Source organism: Daphnia carinata, chromosome 6 (assembly GCF_022539665.2).
Source record: "Daphnia carinata strain CSIRO-1 chromosome 6, CSIRO_AGI_Dcar_HiC_V3, whole genome shotgun sequence".
Taxonomy (NCBI): domain Eukaryota; kingdom Metazoa; phylum Arthropoda; class Branchiopoda; order Diplostraca; family Daphniidae; genus Daphnia; species Daphnia carinata.
The window spans coordinates 10,694,908-10,719,173 of record NC_081336.1 but is presented as its reverse complement, the minus strand read 5'-3'; the positions used below and the strand labels follow the sequence as shown (position 1 = coordinate 10,719,173).

At 38.6% G+C, this 24,266-nt stretch overlaps 1 protein-coding gene, 2 long non-coding RNA genes and 2 pseudogenes across 7 annotated transcripts; 3 read left to right on the top strand and 2 right to left on the bottom strand.

The window, feature by feature from the left end:
* Window positions 1-1,583: 1,583 nt before the first annotated feature.
* On the top strand, window positions 1,584-2,953 carry LOC130697783 (uncharacterized). Its single transcript, XM_059495779.1, has 7 exons — window positions 1,584-1,659; window positions 1,720-1,812; window positions 1,956-2,006; window positions 2,158-2,208; window positions 2,270-2,305; window positions 2,397-2,591; window positions 2,649-2,953. Exons 2-7 carry the CDS (start codon window positions 1,749-1,751, stop codon window positions 2,951-2,953), a joined length of 702 nt encoding a protein of 233 aa, XP_059351762.1. The 5' UTR covers window positions 1,584-1,659; window positions 1,720-1,748.
* A 2,124-nt stretch (window positions 2,954-5,077) lies between these two features.
* On the bottom strand, window positions 5,078-6,429 carry LOC132087753 (uncharacterized). Its single transcript, XR_009421285.1, has 3 exons — window positions 5,521-6,429; window positions 5,271-5,438; window positions 5,078-5,210 (listed from the first exon to the last, which is right to left on the bottom strand). It is a non-coding gene; the product is annotated as an uncharacterized LOC132087753 (long non-coding RNA).
* A 1,473-nt stretch (window positions 6,430-7,902) lies between these two features.
* On the bottom strand, window positions 7,903-9,113 carry LOC130697774 (MFS-type transporter SLC18B1-like; annotated as a pseudogene).
* Window positions 9,114-18,596: 9,483 nt separating this feature from the next.
* LOC132088069 (DNA polymerase delta catalytic subunit-like) lies at window positions 18,597-19,686 on the top strand (annotated as a pseudogene).
* Window positions 19,687-20,718: 1,032 nt separating this feature from the next.
* Window positions 20,719-22,570, top strand: LOC130697775 (uncharacterized). Of its 5 annotated transcripts, none has more exons than XR_009421100.1 (7): window positions 20,719-20,948; window positions 21,021-21,168; window positions 21,233-21,523; window positions 21,580-21,694; window positions 21,776-21,901; window positions 21,957-22,220; window positions 22,284-22,570. It is a non-coding gene; the product is annotated as an uncharacterized LOC130697775 (long non-coding RNA). The 5 variants fall into 5 exon arrangements; XR_009421098.1 differs by having other exon boundaries at window positions 21,576-21,694; XR_009421099.1 differs by having other exon boundaries at window positions 20,719-20,916; window positions 20,980-21,168; window positions 21,233-21,694.
* Window positions 22,571-24,266: the final 1,696 nt, after the last annotated feature.

Below are 24,266 nucleotides of genomic sequence, written 5' to 3'. Positions count from 1 at the left end.
ATTGCCTCCAAAACCGCCAAAAATTGACCATCGTTGGAATTGCTTGAAAATGACAGAAATGACAGAATTTACTCACAATCGAATGCTGATTCCGAGAAAATTGCTATTTTTTTCATAACATCAACCGTTTTGGAAATACACCGACTTTAAAAACTACTGGCGCGCCAGTACGTTACAGCGCTAGCGTGACACATCAAAGCCTATGTATTTCCAAAACGGTTGATTTTATGAAAAAACTAGCAATTTTCTCGGAATCAGCATTAAATTTTGAGTATATTCTGCCATTTTCAAGCAATTCCGACGATGGTCAATTTTTGACGGTTTTGGAGGCAATTTTCCCACGGTCATTTTCTTCGTTTTTCTCCATTTTGTTAAGCCCAATGTCAAAGCAGAGCCGATAATCGTGATCAACGTTCAATTTCGCATCGGAATAATGTATTTTTTATTAAATTAAGCAAGGATTACGAAAATTGATATCTTTTACAAGTGAACCTTATGGCATTAGAAGTATTAAAAGGGTAAGTTGCTACAGACCTTACCCTAGCAAACTGAATATCGTACCAATAGGTGGCAATAAGGTTCGGGGGATATCGTCTGCTAGTAGAAATTCCTGATACAAAGTTGAAACTTATTTTTATTCGATGCTTGAAACTGTTAAATGCTAGTATTTGGTGCTAACATATAATTTGACGCAAAGATGTTGGGGAAATGTTTTAGGGCATTTTCCGCTATCCCTAGTAGAACAAGATATCTTACTCCTATCTTTAAGATATATATATGTCTACCCGATGTATTTAGTTCTCTAAGATATCTATTGTATATCAAAAAGTCATATCAATTTTATATGTCTTTATAGATATCTACCAGCTAACTGCTAGATATATTATGAGATATTCAATACCTTTGTATTGTTGTTGTATTGTTGAAGTTCCCAAAATATTACCTATAATAGATAACTGGCTTTACGTAGTGGCAGAAAATTGGATAGAGGAAGACATTCTCTATTTACCGAATGATAGTTATTCAGCTGCACATCAAATCCAAATTTTGTAGTGTGGCGTTCCACCTGATGAGGAAACATGGCAGAGATACGAGGATTTCCAAATAATTGGAACTTTTGGTAATTTGCGTTACTACTTCATTTTGTATGTTTAATGTAACAATATTGCTTCCTTTTTAAAGACACGTATGAAGAAGCAAGAACAAGTCTTCCCCGTGTTGAAACTGGCCTGCCCATTCTTAATCAAGAAAACTCAGGCAGAGGAAAACGAGTCCCTAAAAGGAAGAAACTAAATATACCTGGACAATCAACAACAGAAATAGACAGCGAGGAAGAGTCTCTCAGCCCACCTAAAAAATCAGCACCCAGCAAAGGAAAGACGATTAAGAAAGCCTCCCATACAAACTCTGTCAAAGGAATGGCCACTTCTACTTTGCTTCCAATACCTCCTAGAGCCTTGTTGGTTTCTAAACAATCCAGCAATGCTTCAACGTCAACTAAAAAGGATAATTGATTTTTAACTTTTAACAAACCTATAAACCAAGTCTTATTGTCATTTCGTTTAGTCATTGCTGCTGCTTCTACTAGTAAGAGAGGTTCCTCCAGTTCTGATAAACGTTTGTCTTCTAATGCTGTGGTCCTTTCGTCAAATTCGTCTCGTAATTATAATATTTAATACACTGTTGCATAACATTCATGCAACGCAATTTTTTATTAAGTTGAAAAATTTTCGTTACCTCATAGCGATATGTCAAGTCTGGAAGCGTTAATAGTGCGTTCCAATGCCGAAGTTCTGTCATTGAATGCGCCTGGTAATTATGCTGCTTATTTCGTTATTTTGGTACAGTTACTGTGGTCTCGTCTAGTATATCGTTTATTTTTGTTTCACGTTTCTTTTCGGACAAATGTGCCGGTCACTCTTGCGGTAATTACCTAACTTATTCTATAATTATAGAAGATACATCGTCTCCTGTGCATATGCCAAGTCAACAATCGTTTCAACCTGGTAATAATGATATTATTTACTTCTTAGTTTTTGGTTCAGTTACTGTTGTCTTGTCTATTATATCGTGTTTTTGTTCGCCGTTACTATTCGGATTAAATGTGCAGTGCACTCCTTCTATAATTACCTTACTCTCCTTATTCTATAATTACAGAAGATTCGTCGTCTCCTGTGGATATGCAAATTCAACAGTCGATTCAGTCTGGTAATGTTAATTCTAGTTTAATGAAACCTTTTTTTTCAAAATATTCTTGTGCATTAAATAGGTAATTCCGACGACTCATATGGAACCCACCAGTTCGGTAATCATAAAAAATACCTTTCTTTCATCAACCTCTTTTTCAATACTGTTTTACATATTTTTCTTTATTTTGTTTATTGTTAACATATCAGAAAATATGCATCCGCAATTTAAGTACAATGGTGGTCATTACAACTGGGGAATGCAGCAGCCGTACTGGAACTATAATTCACATTTAATGAATTCTTCTTATCAAACACCATCAACTGTCCCTGAATTTCCGAGCCAGCAAAATATTGGAGCAATAACAAGCTATAGGCCAAATGAATCACATCATCTGCAACTTCGTAACTAATCAGAATATTTTCATTTTAAACGTATAATCCTTAACCATATTTTTTTAGATGCTGAAAGTAGTTCCGGCCCTTCTACATCCCGAGATTCTTCGTCTTATTATACTACGGATTCTCCATCGTCTCTTCCCATTCCAAAGAAAGTCAATCACGACAAAGAGAAATACTTCTCTGACCTTGCCAAGATTAATGAAAAGTTGTCTATGATCGATAAAAAAATTAATCCAGTTAACGAATGCATTGAGGAAATAGATGAAGGCATTGCTTCTCTTCCATTAAAAAACTTAGTATTGGAAGCATTCGAAAAAATTCTTAAAAAAGATGAAAATCTGAAGAAGCTAGTAAGTTTTCAATAATTTATATATTTCATTTAGTATGTTAAACTCCTCTTTCATTCATAAATAGATAGTCCGAAAAATCCGTCTTTCAGTAAAAAAGAATTCCAAAAATTCTGAAGGCGACTATGTGTACAAAGAGCGTGGAGAACAGTATTTGAAGATTCACTCTCTAAGGATGTAAATTGGCTTGGGAGACGTGATAAGAGAGTAAACGGCGGAATGGGAAAAAAAGGAATCCACTCTTGTCGTATAACGGAATTAGTAAGAGGTAACCATTTTATATAGAGAAGAGATATAAGTAAAGAGTAAAATAAGTAGTTAAATAAAAATATTTTATATTTAGTTAGAATCATCTCCAATTCAAAGTTTAAAGATCTGGAAAAAGAAGTGTTCGTCGCTGAAACCAAATCGTATCTTCATAATGCAAAAGGGCGTTTTGTGGCAGAACAAGCGAAACTTGCGGCGGAAGACAACAGCAGCGATTCTAATTAATAATAAGACTTGAATGTCTTCCTGTCACAGTTTGTAACTTGTGTTTCTTTGCCAATTGTAATTCGGATTTTAAAAATAAACTGTCTTTAAAAAATGTATTCTTTTTTTTGTATTTACTATTTATTTTAGAGCGATAAGTTCCCTATACAGTTATGTAGAAAGTGGCTTTTAGGATATTCGTAAGATATATAAACAAGATATCTCCACCCCATGACATTTAGCTAGTACAAAGCTAGTACAAAGATAGTAGTAAGATATCTAAGATGTATTTGCCATAGATGTATCGCTATCTTTAAGATTGTGTGAAGATATCTTGTTCTACTAGGGATTAAAGTCACCACTTGAAACACTTAAATAATTTGATAAAATTTTATATGTTAAACAGGAATAAACCCGTTAATAACTTAGTATTAAAAAAAAAAAAATCAGGAAAATAGTTGTTAAATTATTAGTTAAGATTGACTATACGTTTACTATTGACGATGACGACAGATGGGTGAATTCAACACAGATGCTGAAAAACAAAGAAAACCAACACATTTCTACAGATTCATTATAACTTCTTGCAGTTGATGGCGAAATTTTCAAGAAACGAAACTAAGCTTCACTACTATCTAACACTACTTTTCTCCTACATTCAAGCTTACTTTCAAAATGTAAAAAAAGTTACTAATGAATTATCCACTAATCAAGCTTACCATCAAACTGAAGTATTGTTTTTTTAATTAACCCCAACTTACGATGTCTGTGCTTCTTCTAGTTTGAATAAATCTGTTCAATCAAAAACGTCAAGAATCCAAGTCCAGTACCAATGCCTCGAATTAAACCAAAATTTCTTAAGTGCAAAAAAAATTTGATTATCACCTTGATTCGTCATGATGTTCATCACATAGAACATATGAAATCCAAATCAAGTAAAAAGACTTCTTTGCTGCGAAATATTGCTTACTTCTTTGGGTTGGCTGTTTAATTCTGAATCAATGGTAGACGGACTCAAAGTGTTCTTCACATTCCTTGATACATGGCACAACAAGGCTAAATCCATCCCCCCATGTCAGGAGAGGAAGGTATAGTCCATCCTTGCTACACGATCCATCGTTAAGTAGAAAGAGTTCGCCACGCCGTCGATACCCTTACAGAATTTAAAAATAAAAAAACATGATGCCCATAAGTTATCTACTGAAAATCAATGCATAAACCATTTTCCGCTACCTCATCATTTATGAGTTGATAGAACAAACCCTCATGCGTCCCGTACATATGCGCAATAGTTTGATTAATTAGCACGAACGAATACCTGTGGAATAAAGAGGGTAGTTTTTTAGAATAACAAACAACAAATAAGCAGACAAATTAAGTTCAACCTACGTAAAGTTTAATATTGCCGCTAGCCATTCGACCAAATAACCGTCCGATCCAGTCCAAGTGTAGGTGCCATTCGGTCCTCGCTTTTAAGTATCGAAAAGTGGTTGCTAAATCGGAATAAATAAAAAATAATTGATAAGCTTCGTACAATACCATTTTCACTAAAGAAGAGCACATTTAGGACATTACGATTACTTCTAACGAGAATACATCTACACTGGTACTTACATCAAACATTAAAAAATTGAAGTGTCAACCAGTAAAAAAAAAATTGACCAAATCATTGTCAGATTAAACGTTTCAGCGTAGAAACAACTGTGTACATTGGCATTTGTTAGTGTTGAAGACTGGATTATAAATACATTGATTGCAATGCTATGGCTAAAAGTTTGCAACCAGGCTGTTAAAATCAATGAATCTGAATAAGAAAATACAATCAAATTTAAACATTAACAATTTAGTTGTAAATGTCAACTACTTGAATCGTTGATGAAGCCCAATTTCTCCATTTGGCGCCCTTTGGTATAACAAGGCCTTTTAAAGTTCACGTAGTAAAGATGACAGACAAAATTCTTCCGGTTTTGGGACTACCATTTGCAGTTATCTCGAATAACTTTACAGAACTGCAAGTTCACTCAGCAAAACCCTGGCAAAAAAATTACAAAATGCAAAGTGAATTTTCCCTACTTACTGGTGCTAAACAAATGATGAAACAAAAAGGTTTATACCGTGATTTAAAAATCCTTATTTTGTTTACTGTCAAAATGTCATGTGACTCAATTCATTACATTCTGCGGTATTGACCACTAGATGGCGTTCCTCTTACCTCACTTCCCTCCGCTAGATGTCACTGTTTAACGATTAAAATGGTTACGATTTGTACAGAACTTGATCTCGGCATGGCAAGTTCTATAGCCGCTGTTCAATACGAAACCACCATTACGCCCCGGTATTTGATAACGCCAATATATTTAGTAGATGCCTATTTACTAGAGCAATCTGGCGGTCTAAAACTGTCAGATACCGGAACATATTGGCGATTTAGTAAGGAATGCCATGTCGGGAACTTAGAGCGCGTAGCTTAGGTTGTTTAGCATACGTTACTGTTCCTGATGCACTTCATGCCAGTACCGCACGTCGGAGTATTCCAACCTTACAATCATATCTTTGTCATAGCTCAAGATAAGCCGAGCCGTTTCGTGTCACTGCGTACGTGAGCAACCATCTTTCATTTGATCTATGCAATATATCGTTTAGCCCTTCCTAGCAGCGCTTTTGGTATTACTTAAGTTTCCTGATCGTCTTCTTCTGGTGCTGTTCAAAACCAGGATTGCTTAATCCCCAAATGATTTAGATCAGTTTCGTCCAAAATTTAAAACCTGACCCCCGGCAAGACAAATACTCCACGGTCGAGGAAATCGTTGAATCGCACCGCTGTCGCGACAACAATATTACACCCAGCTTGAAGATTTGACCGCTGATAGCTCGTGACAATTCCTCCATATACAATCACAGATTTTAAAACCGAATTGTAGGAGAATTAACACGCCCCCCGGTGAATTTGAATGGCCAATTCACGAGTGGGTGCGACAATTACAACTTCTGGCTTTTGCTCCATGGAATGAGACGCACCAGCAACACCTTGTTCAAGCAATATGTTCAAAACCGGTACCAAGTACGCCACCTGCATGAAAAAGTGTTAAATTTTAGATGACTTAATCAACGAATATCACAAAGGGTTTGTGGAATACCTTAGATGCAATTGGACCTTTTAGTAGTCGTAATTACCAGCGTGCCCACTCAAAATTACTTTTACTTCAACTTACCCAGTTCACACCGAACCCTTCGAATGAAGTCAGTACCAGGACATCCAGGTTTCAAAATTACTAAGCGTTAATTAATTGGACTACTGTTTTGCCGGAGCCCGTGACAGCACAACCAATTAAATTTCTTTTGGCAAGAATATCTGCAACTGAAGCTTTCTGTATAGGTGTTGATTTTATGTAGCCAGCAATCTTAATGTTTTGAAGTAGTAGTGGGCGCAGGCCGGCTTCTTCGAATGATGTTATTTATCGAGGTACATCTTTTTCTGTAACCTAAAGCAAATCCAAATAGATATTTTCAAAACATAAACTACTGTTTCGAAAAATGGTTTACCTGGAGGACGACTTTATCAAAATTGTTAAAGTGTTCCCCACAGACGATCCCCTTAAACAGTTCCTTTTCATCGCATGTCACAGCTTCTGGAATGTATTGTTCACGCAGCTTTCCGTCGATTCATCAATAGATTCGGGCAGCATTTCGAGGTGTGGCCGGACTCGGCTGGAGATTCGGGCTGAGAAATAGTTAATCATGGAAACTCACCGACATCCACGACGGAATAAGTAAACGATGTTGTCCTCGTAGATATGGCATCCACTGTCATGTCATCCCCGTCGGATTTGCCGTCCCCTTTCTTGCACTTTGGTAACATGAAGCAAATGGTTGCTAGTCCCTATAGAAGGAAATAAACAATACATCTAATTATTTGTTAATAGTCATTTTTGCATAAAACTTAACACTGTAATTTGGACAGAGAAGACGACGACAGCCGTCATTTGGAAACCAATGTGGTCCACTAAAATGCCAGTCCCAGCGCGTGAAACAAAACGCCCAGCACCACTAAGAGACGACCATATACCGGCAACAAGCCCGTGAGTACTGGGATTATCCGGATAACCAGCATGTCTATTATCAAAACGAAAAAAAAAAAAGAAATGAATACTGGTACAGTAAATTGATTTTTTTAAATGTGGCTTACATAGCTTCTCTCATGGCATCAACGACCCCCGAAACTTGTTGCCCTGCAAACGCAACTCCACTTTGTGCCAATGCGATACCGACAACAGCTAGATTTCTAAAATAAAATCAAATAATGATACTAGTTAAACGGTTTGAATTTGAGAATTGAAATCAAAAGTACCGATCAATAGGAACGAAGGGAAAACGCCCCAGCAAAAATATGGACAAGGCTCCGATCATGGTACTGGAAAAAAGGCAGAGCTTCACAGGTCCTCGGCGATCGCACAAGTATCCCCAAATAGGGCTGGCTATACTGTTGGCACCGTCTTTCAGTCGAAAAAGATACCCACGTAAAATGGTGTCAAGTCAAACTGCAAACAAAACATAAAATGATTCTAAAGAAATTAATAATAACGCCAAGACGGAAAACATACCGTACGCAACACTTGCGGTTCAAAGTTGATCGAGAGGAACCCGTTCGACATGTCGATACGATGAACGTGAAGAACGGGATCCAAATGGATGGAATACACAAAATAGCCAATGGCGATTGAGTTTTAGTCGATCCCTCGTCATACTGTGACACTAAAATGTTGAGAAACGAGATGAGAAGACTGGTGACGTACAACATTTTGAACTAATTTACCGTCATAATCGGGAAGAAAGGGTAATGCCATAAAGGCCATAAAAGTTTGAATTCCGCCCATGAGGATAAAGGGAGTCTTAACACCACCGACTTCGTACAATGCACCGCCGACTATAGGACCAGCAAGCTGGGCAATGTTCATCATGGTTCTTGTAAGATTCTAAAATTAGAACAATGGTAGAAATTGAACAGCGAACGCTAAACCTGCATTAGTGAATCTTACAAAGATTTTGGCAACGGAATTGGGAAACTCCACAGCAGTGTACGTAAACGTCGCCGTAATTGTTCCAGCGTTTCCGGCAGCGTGAATGACGCGGATCAATATAGATATTACGACGAATGAACCCCCGGGAGGGAAATACTCTAAAAAGCTTTTAAAGTTTACTGATTAAAACCCAGCTTTTGCGTTTTTTTTGTGTAATTTACTACTCACCCCGATAATAAGCAGCAAATACCTCCAATGAAAACTCCAGAAACAAAGGTGAACCGAACGCCACTAACTTTTAGCTGAAAGAAAGATGAAGATGCAAATTACACGTTTATGGAACAAATTTGGGGTAATATTTACGTTTTTCCAATAAAAGGAGTGTGACAAGAAACGATGTCAGGCAGTTGGTACCAATAATAAATCCATAAATGGATACTGTGGCACCCTTATCTTCAGCCTAGAGATTAAAGCAAACATTTAGATTTCACATTACATATGATCTTATTTCACAGATACTTACAATTTAGGGAAAGAACGGGGGGGAAAGGCAAATGATGATGTGAGAGTTGCTAATGAGAGAACAACCAATAGAAGCCATTGTCTGGGTGTCAATTTTTTCTTCTCTGTTTTATCAACCTCTCCAAAACGCCTATATTTTTTCTTCTTAAGCCCTCCACAACCTCCATTACAACTGTCAGATGATGCTGTTGACAGGCATCTATCTTTTTTCACAGTATCCTCCTTTGTGCTCAACTCCTTTTCGTTCGAGTAATAAGTGTTGATTCAATCTTTTCAGTCGTTTTTGCACCTGATCATGCCAAAGCACTGGTGATGTTTCAGCCATCGAAACTGACCTATTCTTTTGCTGTCTTTCTGGATAGGGTGGGTATGGCAAACATGGCTTAGCCAAGGTTGTGAACGATCCAACATACCCATTCTTCAAACAGCTTGTGGTATCTTACTTCTCCTTAGCTATAAATAAAAATAGCAATAGTAGTCAAATTTCTTTGGCATGCTAAAGAGCAAGACTCAAGCACATAACAACGTAGGTCTGCGTCGAGGTGCAAACGAAAAACACGAGTTGGCTAAGGCACGGGACGGTATATCGTGGAAATGATAGCGGAAACAGTAATAACCACCAGGGTATATGTCCTATAGACGGCATGCATGTGAATTCAGAAGATTCCAAAACTGATAGTTTTTCACGAAATAAAAATACTTTTTAGAGTTTTTTTACGGTTATTTGTGTTGAACATTACGGGAAAAATTCTAATTCATTTAATTTCCTTCACACAATTCAAATTACCTTTTTTTATTAACATTTTTTTTTGAAAAAACATCAGAGTTTGAGCAGTGATGGGTTCTGTCTTCCGTCGAAAAATGCCATAAAGCGAGACAGCGAGCGGTGTTTTTCAAGCACCCGAAGTAAATCGAAATATTCAAAATGGTTCCCTCATTTATGAATATCTTCACGTTCGTCACAGCATTAACAGGATCTTCCAGCAGAGAAGAACAACCTGAACAGTTGACACCAGAAAACAGGAGCGACTTGTTACAGGAATGTAACACGACGCATCCTTTACCCCAGAATACTTCATCTAGTACTGATTGCCAAGCAGAGAAACCAGATGGAACTGCAAAGGGCGCCCAACAGTCGAAGCAATCACGATTCTTCGAGCGAATGAAACAGAAATTCGTCAAACCGGGATTTTTGAGAGAAGATAATACCATCAAGATCAAGTCTGTGCAGGTATGTCTGAACAAGCATAAAGTGGATATGGTGATTGACAAAGGCTGTGACGAGTCAATCATCAGTCTACAACAATGGCAACAAATAGGCGAGCCCAACTTAACGCCTTTTACGAAGTACAATTTGGTCAAGTCTAAGCGTACAGGGAAGTTCAAAGAGCACGTAAAATGGGAAGAGGTCGTTGGATTTTTCTACACCCACGTTGTATTACAAGACAAAACAACTGAAATCCCAATTTACGTGTGTGCAGGATATAAGGCTATGCCCAACTTCCTCGGTTGCAGACTCTTCCACGACCTCCATTTACATCAACAAAATGCGCATTTGATCAAAATAACACGCACAACAGGAAAGGAAACGCCTCCCGAAACCCCGACAACAAAATCGGATGCCGAACCTAATACTACACTAAACTTGACCGGTGCTATGATCAATTACTTGACGTTACTGATCGATATAGCAAAAGACAAGAATAAGAAAAATCGCGAAAAGTATGAAAAGTACATGTCACAGACCATAATGGCCATAATGGTAGCGTTCGAGATAAAAAGGGCCGCCTCCGGGAACAAATCTGAACCGCTTGTCATTGAATGCAACAGCATCGACAAGCTCAGGAAGACTTTTTCTAAGCTGGAAAAACTCTACGAAAATGACAAAAGGAGGTCCCGCGAAGTTATACGTGATGCAGAAGACGCGCTGGATGATCATAAAACAAAACTTGCGTCTGCATCATCGGAAGTAGAACGCGCGAAACTAACCGAACTTCTCCGGCGAAGAGAAAAAGCCCTGCAAGTGATTGTCGAAAACGAAAATATCGATTTTGAGAAGAAGATGGCAGAAGTGGCTTTCGCCAAAGAAATGTTTCCGGAGCCAAAGGCAGAAAAAAAGGGGAAGAAATTCTTCAAAAGACTCAAAACGATGTTTGGACATCGTTCTTCTAACGACCAAATGAAAGCAGAGGAAAGAAGGTCTAACAATGAATATGTTTTGATGCTTAGATAATTCTGTGTGCTTTGGCTTTGTTTAAATTCGTAACGTTTGAAGGAAGGGGCAAAATTGAGTGAAGAGAGACGACAATGGCATAATTGGTTAAGAAATAACTATGCTGTTAAAGCGGAAAATTTTTTAATCGTTATGGCCATTGTCACCTCTCTCCCTCCCCCAATTTCATTCATTCATTCTCCCAATACCTTAATTTAAATGGGACGTGATTTGAACAAAGTCCACAGATTTTCTAAGCATGCTTACATTTTCATAGTTATACCTCTCCAGCTTCTCTTTTCTTTCGATTTCTTTCACGAATTCTATGCTTGGTTACTACAGATTGCTTGTACTGTCGGCAATAATTTGGATCTTAAAAATAAAGATGTTAAAAAAAAAAATGCTCCAACGAATTCTAGTGTTTTAATACTTAGACAAGAGCTTCGATGGTCCTACCACGAAGGGCTACCAGTTAAAACAATGTGGCTTATGAAACACGATTTCAATTAGTTTTTTGGGAATAGCCTAAACAAAGAAAAATAATTGAATTATTTTTACAACTTCTCATTGCATTGACCTGGTGATCGTACCGTCATTCACGCTTCCTTCTTGCGCAAGAAAAAAAAATTTAAGCGGCTTCCGATTTTTATACATTCACGCGTGATTGCATTGGTTTAGAGTATTCTACCTGTGACTATACTAGATCAGTCAATAGGTACGTACAAGTTTTTAAAAATTGCAGAGGAAAACAACTCAATCGCACTAATAATTTTACAGTTAGTCATCGAATTCTCAGTTCCCCATATTTAATTTCACGAAATTCCGTTATCGTTACCAATCTCTATGTTTATACTTTGCTTGTTCTTCCTACTTCAAAGGCTTTTTCCTTTTTCCCACTTGAAAAGCCCTCGGAAAAGGAAATGGGAACAAGAAAAGTGATTTGGAACGATGGAACACGTCACGCCATAACGGTTGATGGCGTTATCATTGCAAAAAGGGGAAAAAAATGTCTACTTCAAACTGGAAATTTATCAATTTTTGTATCCTTATTCCGCTAGTAGATCAAAAGACTCGCGTGCGTCCTTCATTCAACGGTCAGAACGGTTCGCTTCTTTAAGTAACATTTTTTAGTCAATGACTAGCATAAAGCGTGTGGGTGGACGCTCTGACGAGCACGACCATCTTTCGGTCGAAACGATAATATTTGAATGTGATCACCACAGCTGTTAAAAGCCTATTCATCCATTCCCGTACCATTCGCCACAACACCACATAAAATGTAATGCATTTTTAAAATTCAATTTGGCTTAAGCTCAATTAAATTTAAACAAGATTTTGTCGCATGAATCGATTTTTCTCTTGTTCTGCTCGAATATCAAAAATTGGCTGAAAAAACGAAGCCAAAACGCTTTCCTGAAAATTATCGATTGGATTAAAAGCAGATCGTGCGACAGAGTATGGATTAGCCGGATATGATTTTCATAAAATAGTTAAAGCCAGCCGGAAGAGACACGGAAAATATCGGGTATTGTTACAGATGTGGCAAGTGGTAGGGTGCTAGATGAGATTCTCAAGTTTCTAAATTCAATTATCTAGTCTACACGATGGGCCTAATCTGTTCAGCCAGAGAACCCGGCATATGTTTCAGCGCGCATGCGGCGAATAATGGCACAGTCTCGCGGTAATGGGATCGACACTGATTTGCACGTGACGGACTCGGCTGGAGATTCGGGCTGAGAAATAGTTAATCGTGGAAACTCACCGACATCCACGATATCCACGAATAAGTAAACGATGTTGTCCTCGTAGATATGGCATCCACTGTCGTGTCATCCCCGTCGGATTTGCCGTCACCTTTCTTGCACTTTGGTAACATGAAGCACATGGTTGCTAAACCCTATAGAAGGAAAGAAATAATGCATCTTATTATTTACTTGTTAATAGTCATTTATTTATGGTCAAAACTTACCACTGTAATTTGAACAGAGAACACGACGGCAGCCGTCATTTGGAAACCAATGTGGTCCACTAAAATGCCAGTCCCAGCGCGTGAAACAAAACGCCCAGCAGAGACGACCAAATACCAGCAACAAGCCCGTGAGTATTGGGATTATCCGGATAACCAGCATGTCTATTATCAAAATGCAAAAAAGAAATGAATACTGGCACAGCAAATTGAATTTTTTAAATGTGGCTTACACAGCTTCTCTCATGGCATCAACGACCCCCGAAACTTGTTGCCCTGCAAACGCAACTCCACTTAGTGCCAATGCGATACCGACAACAGCTAGATTTCTAAAATAAAATCAAATAATGATACTAGTTAAACGGTTTGAATTTGAGAATTGAAATCAAAAGTACCGATCAAAAGAAATGAATGAATTTAGTCTATTGCAAATTTGCTACGACATCTTTCGCGGGTGGCATAATAAAAAGAAAAAAAAAAAGGAAAGAAAAATAAAATAAATGTAAGTAAAATTTGTTGCCAATGAAAAAAAATTTTTAAATGGGATGGGAAGAAAAAAATCTAGATATTGAAATAAACCACAAAAAAAAAAAAAAAAAAAAACAGAAAGACTAAGAACTTAATCTAATTAATTCAATGTGCGTTGGTTCGTACGATGTTTCGTCGACTGGATCATTCGCAACAACGTGACTTTTCTAATAACTTATACATCTACTTACTAATGCCATCAACTTTCGTTTTTCAAAATACGGAATTACATGACATCACGTATTTTACCGCCTGCTCCCTCCGAGACTCTTACGGCGCTATACACCATTTTTATTAAAATCTTTTGGTTATGGGGAACTTACTGAACAATGAGTCGTGTAATTTATTGTTTCCAATCTATTTTACAAAAGCCAAGCCACTACCTGTATGCACCATCATTGACGAGAGCGGTAGGTTGTCAGGGTAGGCTGAATCTTTCCATAAGTTTACCCTGTTCCGTGAGATTTTTTCTAACTTTTGTCCTCATATAATAGATGGGGCAATCTCGGCTAAATGTGGCAAACGATTAGTATTAAGTATGTAACATGATTAGGATATCACTCAAACTATTTACTTGCAACAAAGAATCTCTTCGTTGAGACTTCCCTGGCACCGTTGACATTCTGTCCATAAACGATTAAACTTCTCTTCGAGAGCATAAAGTTGGCCAATTTCCCTCTGGTAGAACTCCGATTCTTTCGGCTTGCAAAATCTGTTTAAATTGGAACAGCAATTTTAACAAACATCGCCGAGATAGGCAGAAATTAGACTTACTTGCATACAGCACTATCGTCTGGAAGGACGGTTTTGCATCCAACACAGGTGGATTTGCGTGTGGTAAAGCTAGCCAATCCACCAATTTTTGAAGTAACAAATGAAGGCGTCCGGGTATGGTAACCATCTACAATACGGAATACAAACCGTTCAATTATGTCAAGCAAATAAAGGCGATAAGTCCGTGTTTACGTAGCAACAATGATTCCGCTTTAGATCCAAGTATGGGTTCCAAAATCCGAACAAGGGGTTTTGAAAGCTGATTTTCCAAATGGTATGGGGCATCAATAGGTACGCTGTATTCCATTACAAAAATAGGGTTTTCCGTCTAAAGAAGACGTATGAAAACTTAATAGTTCATGAGAAATTTGAAATCCAAAGACGAACCTTGAGGTAAGCTGGTGTACTTTTAGCGGCTGCGATAATGACATACGGAACTCGATCCCCTAATTTTGGGGTTGTACCAGCATCTCGCTTACGCATCTTGTGAGCTAGTTCCACATGTGCCTGTTTACTGGCGTAGTCTTTATCTGTTTTAGTCAGCTCCTTTTTAATAAAAGAAAGCAAACGGATAAAATCACAGTATTCCAAAACATAGTTACGCTCTACCTTGGTAATCATCAGAAGTGAGATATCGACTTTGTTGCGCAGCAAGTCGAAAATAGATTGTTTGGCGTATTCTAGTGCTCCATCCGGATCTCTAAGAGAAAATATCAAAACCTCAAACTTTGAATACTAAAACTGATGACTTTTTGTTCACCGATCAATCAAACTTTTCTGCAGACCAGCTATTGATAAGATTGGCAACGAGTTGACAATTATCACGACGAACAGTTTCTAAACCCTTACAATCCATTTTGTCAAACTTTTCAGGTTTGGTCCAATACAATCCTGGATACCTGTGAAGACAGAAACAGACAGTGCAACTGGTATCTCATCTAACAAGTCTTTATAAATCAGAACCGTAATTACCTCTTTTCGTTGATCAATAAATAGGGGTAATAGACTTTTTCGAATTCCAAATTAATGGGTTGGATATATTTTGCCGACACAAATGCGGCAGCTTTTCGGCCTAATTCCATGGCTTCGGCCACCGTGGGTACACCGAATTTCACCATTACGGAATCTGTGTTACCATAGATTACCTGACGTGACACTAATTGAGAAAATCCTCGAGTCGCCCCGCGGTCGCGACAAGAGTATTGCACCCAGCTTGAAGATTTGACCGATGATGGCTCGTGACAGTTCCTTGATATATGACAGATTTTAAAACCGAATTGTAGGAGAATTTACACGCCCCGCGGTGAATTTGAATCGAAAATTCACGAGTGCGTGCGACAATTACAACTTCTGGCTTTTGAACCATGGCGGGGATGCACCAGAAACACCTTGTTCTAACAATATGTTCATAAACGGTACCAAGTACGCCGCCTATATGAAAAAATGTGAAATTTTAGATGACTTAATCAACGAATGTCACGAAGGGTTTCTTGAGTATCTTAAATGCAATTGGACCTTTTCGTAGTCGCAATCACAGACGTGCCCACTCAAAATTACTTTTACCTCAACTTACCCAGTTCATATCGACCCATTCGAATCAAGTTAGTACGAAGGCATCAAGGTTTCAAAATTACACAGCGTTCATTAATTGGATTACCGTTTTGCCGGAGCCCGTGACAGCACAAGTAATCAAATCTCTTTTGGCAAGAATATCTGCAACTGAAGCTTTCTGTATAGGTGTTGATTTTATGTAGCCAGCAATCTTAATGTTTTGAAGTAGTAGTGGGCGCAGGCCGGCTTCTTCGAATGATGTTATTTATCGAGGTACATCTTTTTCTGTAACCTAAAGCAAATCCAAATAGATATTTTCAAAACATAAACTACTGTTTCGAAAAATGGTTTACCTGGAGGACGACTTTATCAAAATTGTTAAAGTGTTCCCCACAGACGATCCCCTTAAACAGTTCCTTTTCATCGCATGTCACAGCTTCTGGAATGTATTGTTCACGCAGCTTTCCGTCGATTCATCAATAGATTCGGGCAGCATTTCGAGGTGTGGCCGGACTCGGCTGGAGATTCGGGCTGAGAAATAGTTAATCATGGAAACTCACCGACATCCACGACGGAATAAGTAAACGATGTTGTCCTCGTAGATATGGCATCCACTGTCATGTCATCCCCGTCGGATTTGCCGTCCCCTTTCTTGCACTTTGGTAACATGAAGCAAATGGTTGCTAGTCCCTATAGAAGGAAATAAACAATACATCTAATTATTTGTTAATAGTCATTTTTGCACAAAACTTACCACTGTAATTTGGACAGAGAAGACGACGATAGCCGTCATTTGGAAACCAATGTGGTCCACTACAATGCAGTCCCAGCGCGTAAAACAAAACGCCCAGCACCACTAAGAGACGACCATATACCGTCAACAAGCCCGTGAGTACTGGGATTATCCGGATAACCAGCATGTCTATTATCAAAACGAAAAAAAAAAAGAAATGAATACTGGTACAGTAAATTGATTTTTTAAAATGTACCTTACATAGCTTCTCTCATGGCATCAACGACTTTCCCCGAAACTTGTTGCCCTGCAAGCAACTCCACTTTGTGCCAATGCGATACCGACAACAGCTAGATTTCTAAAATAAAATCAAATAATGATACTAGTTAAACGGTTTGAATTTGAGAATTGAAATCAAAAGTACCGATCAATAGGAACGAAGGGAAAACGCCCCAGCAAAAATATGGACAAGGCTCCGATCATGGTACTGGAAAAAAGGCAGAGCTTAACAGGTCCTCGGCGATCGCACAAGTATCCCCAAATAGGGCTGGCTATACTGTTGGCACAAAGTGGAGTTGCGTTTCAGGGCAAAAAGTTTCGGGGGTCGTTGATGCCATGAGAGAAGCTATGTAAGCCACATTTAAAAAAATCAATTTACTGTACCAGTTTTCATTTCTTTTTTTTTTTTCGTTTTGATAATAGACATGCTGGTTATCCGGATAATCCCAGTACTCACGGGCTTGTTGCCGGTATATGGTCGTCTCTTAGTGGTGCTGGGCGTTTTGTTTTACGCGCTGGGACTGGCATTGTAGTGGACCACATTGGTTTCCAAATGACGGCTATCGTCGTCTTCTCTGTCCAAATTACAGTGGTAAGTTTTGTGCAAAAATGACTATGAACAAATAATTAGATGTATTGTTTATTTCCTTCTATAGGGACTAGCAACCATTTGCTTCATGTTACCAAAGTGCAAGAAAGGGGACGGCAAATCCGACGGGGATGACATGACAGTGGATGCCATATCTACGAGGACAACATCGTTTACTTATTCCGTCGTGGATGTCGGTGAGTTTCCATGATTAACTATTTCTCAGCCCGAATCTCCAGCCGAGTCCGGCCACACCTCGAAATGCTGCCCGAATCTATTGATGAATCGACGGAAAGCTGCGTGAACAATACATTCCAGAAGCTGTGACATGCGATGAAAAGGAACTGTTTAAGGGGATCGTCTGTGGGGAACACTTTAACAATTTTGATAAAGTCGTCCTCCAGGTAAACCATTTTTCGAAACAGTAGTTTATGTTTTGAAAATATCTATTTGGATTTGCTTTAGGTTACAGAAAAGATGTACCTCGATAAATAACATCATTCGAAGAAGCCGGCCTGCGCCCACTACTACTTCAAAACATTAAGATTGCTGGCTACATAAAATCAACACCTATACAGAAAGCTTCAGTTGCAGATATTCTTGCCAAAAGAGATTTGATTACTTGTGCTGTCACGGGCTCCGGCAAAACGGTAATCCAATTAATGAACGCTGTGTAATTTTGAAACCTTGATGCCTTCGTACTAACTTGATTCGAATGGGTCGATATGAACTGGGTAAGTTGAGGTAAAAGTAATTTTGAGTGGGCACGTCTGTGATTGCGACTACGAAAAGGTCCAATTGCATTTAAGATACTCAAGAAACCCTTCGTGACATTCGTTGATTAAGTCATCTAAAATTTCACATTTTTTCATATAGGCGGCGTACTTGGTACCGTTTATGAACATATTGTTAGAACAAGGTGTTTCTGGTGCATCCCCGCCATGGTTCAAAAGCCAGAAGTTGTAATTGTCGCACGCACTCGTGAATTTTCGATTCAAATTCACCGCGGGGCGTGTAAATTCTCCTACAATTCGGTTTTAAAATCTGTCATATATCAAGGAACTGTCACGAGCCATCATCGGTCAAATCTTCAAGCTGGGTGCAATACTCTTGTCGCGACCGCGGGGCGACTCGAGGATTTTCTCAATTAGTGTCACGTCAGGTAATCTATGGTAACACAGATTCCGTAATGGTGAAATTCGGTGTACCCACGGTGGCCGAAGCCATGGAATTAGGCCGAGAAGCTGCCGCATTTGTGTCGGCAAAATTTGTCAAACCCATTAATTTGGAATTCGAAAAAGTCTATTACCCCTATTTATTGATCAACGAAAAGAGGTAATTACGGTTCTGATTTATAAAGACTTGTTAGATGAGATACCAGTTGCACTGTCTGTTTCTGTCTTCACAGGTATCCAGGATTGTATTGGACCAAACCTGAAAAGTTTGACAAAATGGATTGGAAGGGTTTAGAAACTGTTCGTCGTGATAATTGTCAACTCGTTGCCAATCTTATCAATAGCTGGTCTGCAGAAAAGTTTGATTGATCGGTAAACAAAAAGTCATCAGTTTTAGTATTCAAAGTTTGAGGTTTTGATATTTTCTCTTAGAGATCCGGATGGAGCACTAGAATACGCCAAACAATCTATTTTCGACTTGCTGCGCAACAAAGTCGATATCTCACTTCTGATGATTACCAAGGTAGGCGTAACTATGTTTTGGAATACTGTGATTTTATCCGTTTGCTTTCTTTTATTAAAAAGGAGCTGACTAAAACAGATAAAGACTACGCCAGCAAACAGGCACATGTGGAACTAGCTCACAAGATGCGTAAGCGAGATGCTGGTACAACCCCAAAATTAGGGGATCGAGTTCCGTATGTCATTATCGCAGCCGCTAAAAGTACACCAGCCTACCTCAAGATTCGTCTTTGGATTTCAAATTTCTCATGAACTATTAAGTTTTCATACGTCTTCTTTAGACGGTAAACCCTATTTTTGTAATGGAATACAGCGTACCTATTGATGCCCCATACCATTTGGAAAATCAGCTTTCAAAACCCCTTGTTCGGATTTTGGAACCCATACTTGGATCTAAAGCGGAATCATTGTTGCTACGTAAACATGGACTTATCGCCTTTATTTGCTTGACATAATTGAACGGTTTGTATTCCGTATTGTAGATGGTTACCATACCCGGACGCCTTCATTTGTTACTTCAAAAATTGGTGGATTGGCTAGCTTTACCACACGCAAATCCACCTGTGTTGGATGCAAAACCGTCCTTCCAGACGATAGTGCTGTATGCAAGTAAGTCTAATTTCTGCCTATCTCGGCGATGTTTGTTAAAATTGCTGTTCCAATTTAAACAGATTTTGCAAGCCGAAAGAATCGGAGTTCTACCAGAGGGAAATTGGCCAACTTTATGCTCTCGAAGAGAAGTTTAATCGTTTATGGACAGAATGTCAACGGTGCCAGGGAAGTCTCAACGAAGAGATTCTTTGTTGCAAGTAAATAGTTTGAGTGATATCCTAATCATGTTACATACTTAATACTAATCGTTTGCCACATTTAGCCGAGATTGCCCCGTCTATTATATGAGGACAAAAGTTAGAAAAAATCTCACGGAACAGGGTAAACTTATGGAAAGATTCAGCCTACCCTGACAACCTACCGCTCTCGTCAATGATGGTGCATACAGGTAGTGGCTTGGCTTTTGTAAAATAGATTGGAAACAATAAATTACACGACTCATTGTTCAGTAAGTTCCCCATAACCAAAAGATTTTAATAAAAATGGTGTATAGCGCCGTAAGAGTCTCGGAGGGAGCAGGCGGTAAAATACGTGATGTCATGTAATTCCGTATTTTGAAAAACGAAAGTTGATGGCATTAGTAAGTAGATGTATAAGTTATTAGAAAAGTCACGTTGTTGCGAATGATCCAGTCGACGAAACATCGTACGAACCAACGCACATTGAATTAATTAGATTAAGTTCTTAGTCTTTCTTTTTTTTTTTTTTTTTTTGTGGTTTATTTCAATACCTAGATTTTTTTTCTTCCCATCCCATTAAAAAATTTTTTTTTTTTATTCAATTAAAGTCTTATTTCTCAAACAAAATATTTGCTTTAGGCTCGTAGGGGGCTAGTCGCTAGGTGGCCCAGGTGCTGTGCTGAGCTGAGCTGCTGATGGCCACATTTATCATGGCGTCGTAGCGGCTAGTTATATCACGGCAGCCGAACGTGGTAGACCTTTATTTTTGTAGATGAAATCCAAGGGAGGAAATGCAAATGCTCGGCGCCATCTTGTACGAACGATGTGGTCTGGCGGACACCTTACCAAGGTGACCATGCATTACCTTCGAGTGTATTTAAGGTATACCATTTACTTGCTTTGTAAAAGCTAGGTTTTTAACTTGTGCATCGTAACGATTTTGAATTGGGTAAGTTGCAAGTCGGTAGATTTGCTCTGCAGTTTCCCGGATACCAGCACCCTGCTTCGCGAGAACTACTCTACGTTGTTCTGGGGGGCTTAGACGAACATCTGAATCCGATTTTGAAGAAGTCTTGCATCGATGGACACTGACAAAATATAGGTGAAATAGCTACAAATTTTTATTAGCAAGGTTCACTTGTGTTCCAACTCATTTTATTTTTCAGGAAGCTGCACATGAATGTTGGGTATTTTATCATAAGTAGAATACAGATAGATTCTGTAGTAGTAGATCTCTTTAGTTGGGTATTGAAATTGGCTTTGGTTTGTATGGGGTCTGATGAGGTCTCAGTTGCATTTGATCCTACTTGTTATTTATCACTGCCAATGCCAGTCGAAAAGGAAGTACCAGTTGACCTGTATCTGGCTAACGTGGACCTTTTAGCAGAAATTTTTCTGCTTTCAAGGGATTCAAAGAGTTTGTAGAATATTATGTCTCTAGGATTCCACAGTTTTAGGTAATTCAATTGACAAGAAATTTACACTGATTCTTGTTTTATTTTTCTAAAGGCAGATTCTTAATTATAAAGGATTGGGAAAGAAAATTGACGGAGGCTCAGTGCCAAAAAAATTATGGTAGTTGGAATGATTACCGAAGCTCTTCGGATTCGTTTATTTCACTCGTTATGGTATTTAAAGAAAATAAACGTGTACCTGTGTCCCTTTGTATCTGTGACCCGATTTCCTCTTCACTTGCGATAATTCTGCAGCGGGTCATGCAGATACTGTGATCAGCAGAAAAAGTTGGAAGTGCGCTGCCCGGAAAGCAAATCTGGGGTAAAAGAAAAAAACTTATTCCAACTAGTAAGCCATTCCCAAATTCAACCAACAAAAAGGTACACAGTGAGATTTGCTTAACAATTATGTTTCTTTAATTGATTTTAAAATTAGGAAAAGGTGGAAGGAAAAACTTCGTTCTCTGGTAGTGTTTTAGTTAAAATCCTTTTTGTGCAAATTCATTTTTGAAATTGTTTACCTCATTTTCGAATGGTTCCGTTCACATTTGTTGTTCATGTGAGATTTTATGTTTACCAGTTACTGCATTATATTGACCACTATTGCAAGATGTTTGTTTAGGAATAACTACTGTTTTGTTTATCTGGAATGTTGTGTGGGAGTCCATCAGGAATTGCTGGTCTGCAGTAAATTTGTCAGGTATATGTTAGCTTTCATCAGCAAAACGTTATGCACTAATTGTGTTTGGTTTTCGTGGTATAGGCTAGGTGATGAAGATCAATGAATCAGAAAATGTTTTGCATGGGTGGTGAATGTTCTGACAGTTTTAACAGTTGTGATGTGGTGTATTTCACTTCCACGCATCATGGTGTTTTTATCTATCAGTTGAATTGTATGGTTAATTTTCTGTTCGTGTAACCTCATTTCCTCTTGAATCATATAGTAGAAATTGGTGACCTGAAACAATGAACATGGAAAAATCACCTGTGCCAACGTTGACGATGTTTGATTGATGAAGTGCTGGAAACTAAAATTAATTTTCTTTACAATTTGGTTTCAGGCTATCTTTATAATTTTTTATTAGTTTTGCGTTTGTTTAGAGTCCGCAAGCTCGTAGCTGATTTCCTCCTTTAGATACCGCCTGTCGACGGTTTGACAGCATCACACAATTGAACGTATGCCAAAAAGTAATTGATCCAATTTAATGTATGCAATGTATACTAATTACACCATTCAAAACAATATTCCAGGCCAAAGTGAGCTCTTCCGATCAGAAAAGTGACGGCGTATCCATTTAATTGAAAATAGGCACAAGATAACGCACAATTGGCGTTCTTGCCTCAATGGAGAAATTTTTCCGTGGAACTTATGACCGAAATACCATTGCAGCTGTTCAAAAAAAAAAGAAAAGTGTATTATCATGCAGATGTTGACTAGCTAACAATCCAGAGATACGTCAACTTGCGAAATTTCTAGATGTGTGTGAAGCGCAATCAGCATCCTTGTTGAACTGTGAACCCAAATCATGTATTTTCCTAGAAATATCTAGGTTTTTGGATAAATAAATAAAAGTCAGTGAAAAAATGTGATTGTGTGTGAGTGATTCACGATCTAAAAGTATGTTTAAAGAGTTCACATCAATGCAGTTCCCGTCTCAAAAAAGCAATATTTTCAATTTTGATGAATTTTTCGGTTGTTAATTGGAAAACAAGATGACGCTGCTGTGTCACTATTTACTTGCTGACTAAGTGTGAACGGTGAAAGCTGTGTTCGAAAGTTTCTGTTAAATATGTCATATTCCAATGGAAAACTTAAGAAAAACTAATGGTGCTTCTGTACGTTTTCATCCCTGAGTGTGTTTTAGAAGTGAAGCCCACAGAATGCTTGGTGTTTATGGTACACGTCTTTTAATCAACTATGTCAGCTGACAAACCAAAAAACTGTTAGCAACCTACTACGTTGCATTCATAAAACTATACGAGTGCTCATTGAGAGGTATAGGACTAATGTTTTGTTATCAGAATCTCATTGCCACCTCGAGCACTACAACATACTCCCCTCAAGCCAAGCAGGATTTCGTAAGGGCTGTTCCACACACGACCACCTATGGGATTTGAAGAATGCCGTCACCTCGGGCTTCAACAAGAAAAAAGAAACTCACTGCGTCTTTCTAGACATTAAAAAAGCTTACGACCTGGTGTGGCTACCCGGGCTGCTCTTCAAAATAAGTCAAGCGCGAGTTACAGGGAACATCCTCAAATGGCTCCTGAACTTCCTGCTACAGCGGAAGGTTCGGGTCAAACTAGACAGTACACTGTCACATGCCAAAATCATCTCCGTCGGAGTTCCCCAAGGCTCAGTACTGAGCCCCATTCTCTTCACTATCATGACCCGCGACTTCCCCTTGTGTAGGAACTCGAAAAACAATTTAGGCGTTATCGTCAAAATGTTCGCGGATGACATCTCAGCCCGCTGCACTCACTCCCTAAGAAGCAAAGCCCGAAAAAGGCTAGAAACTGCAATAAGAAAATTTGAAAGATGGTGTGCTACCTGGAGATTCCAAATCTCTGTGTCCAAGTATTTCTCCATATCGTCCAGCAGAAGAATTAAGAACTACGTCCCTCTCCATCTGACCTTTAACAGTAAGAGTATCCCTGCCGTCAGTCATGGCAAATTCCTGGGTATCACCTTTGACCGTAAGCTCAACTGGAACCAACATCTGCAAGATTTAGTTACAAAGGTTTC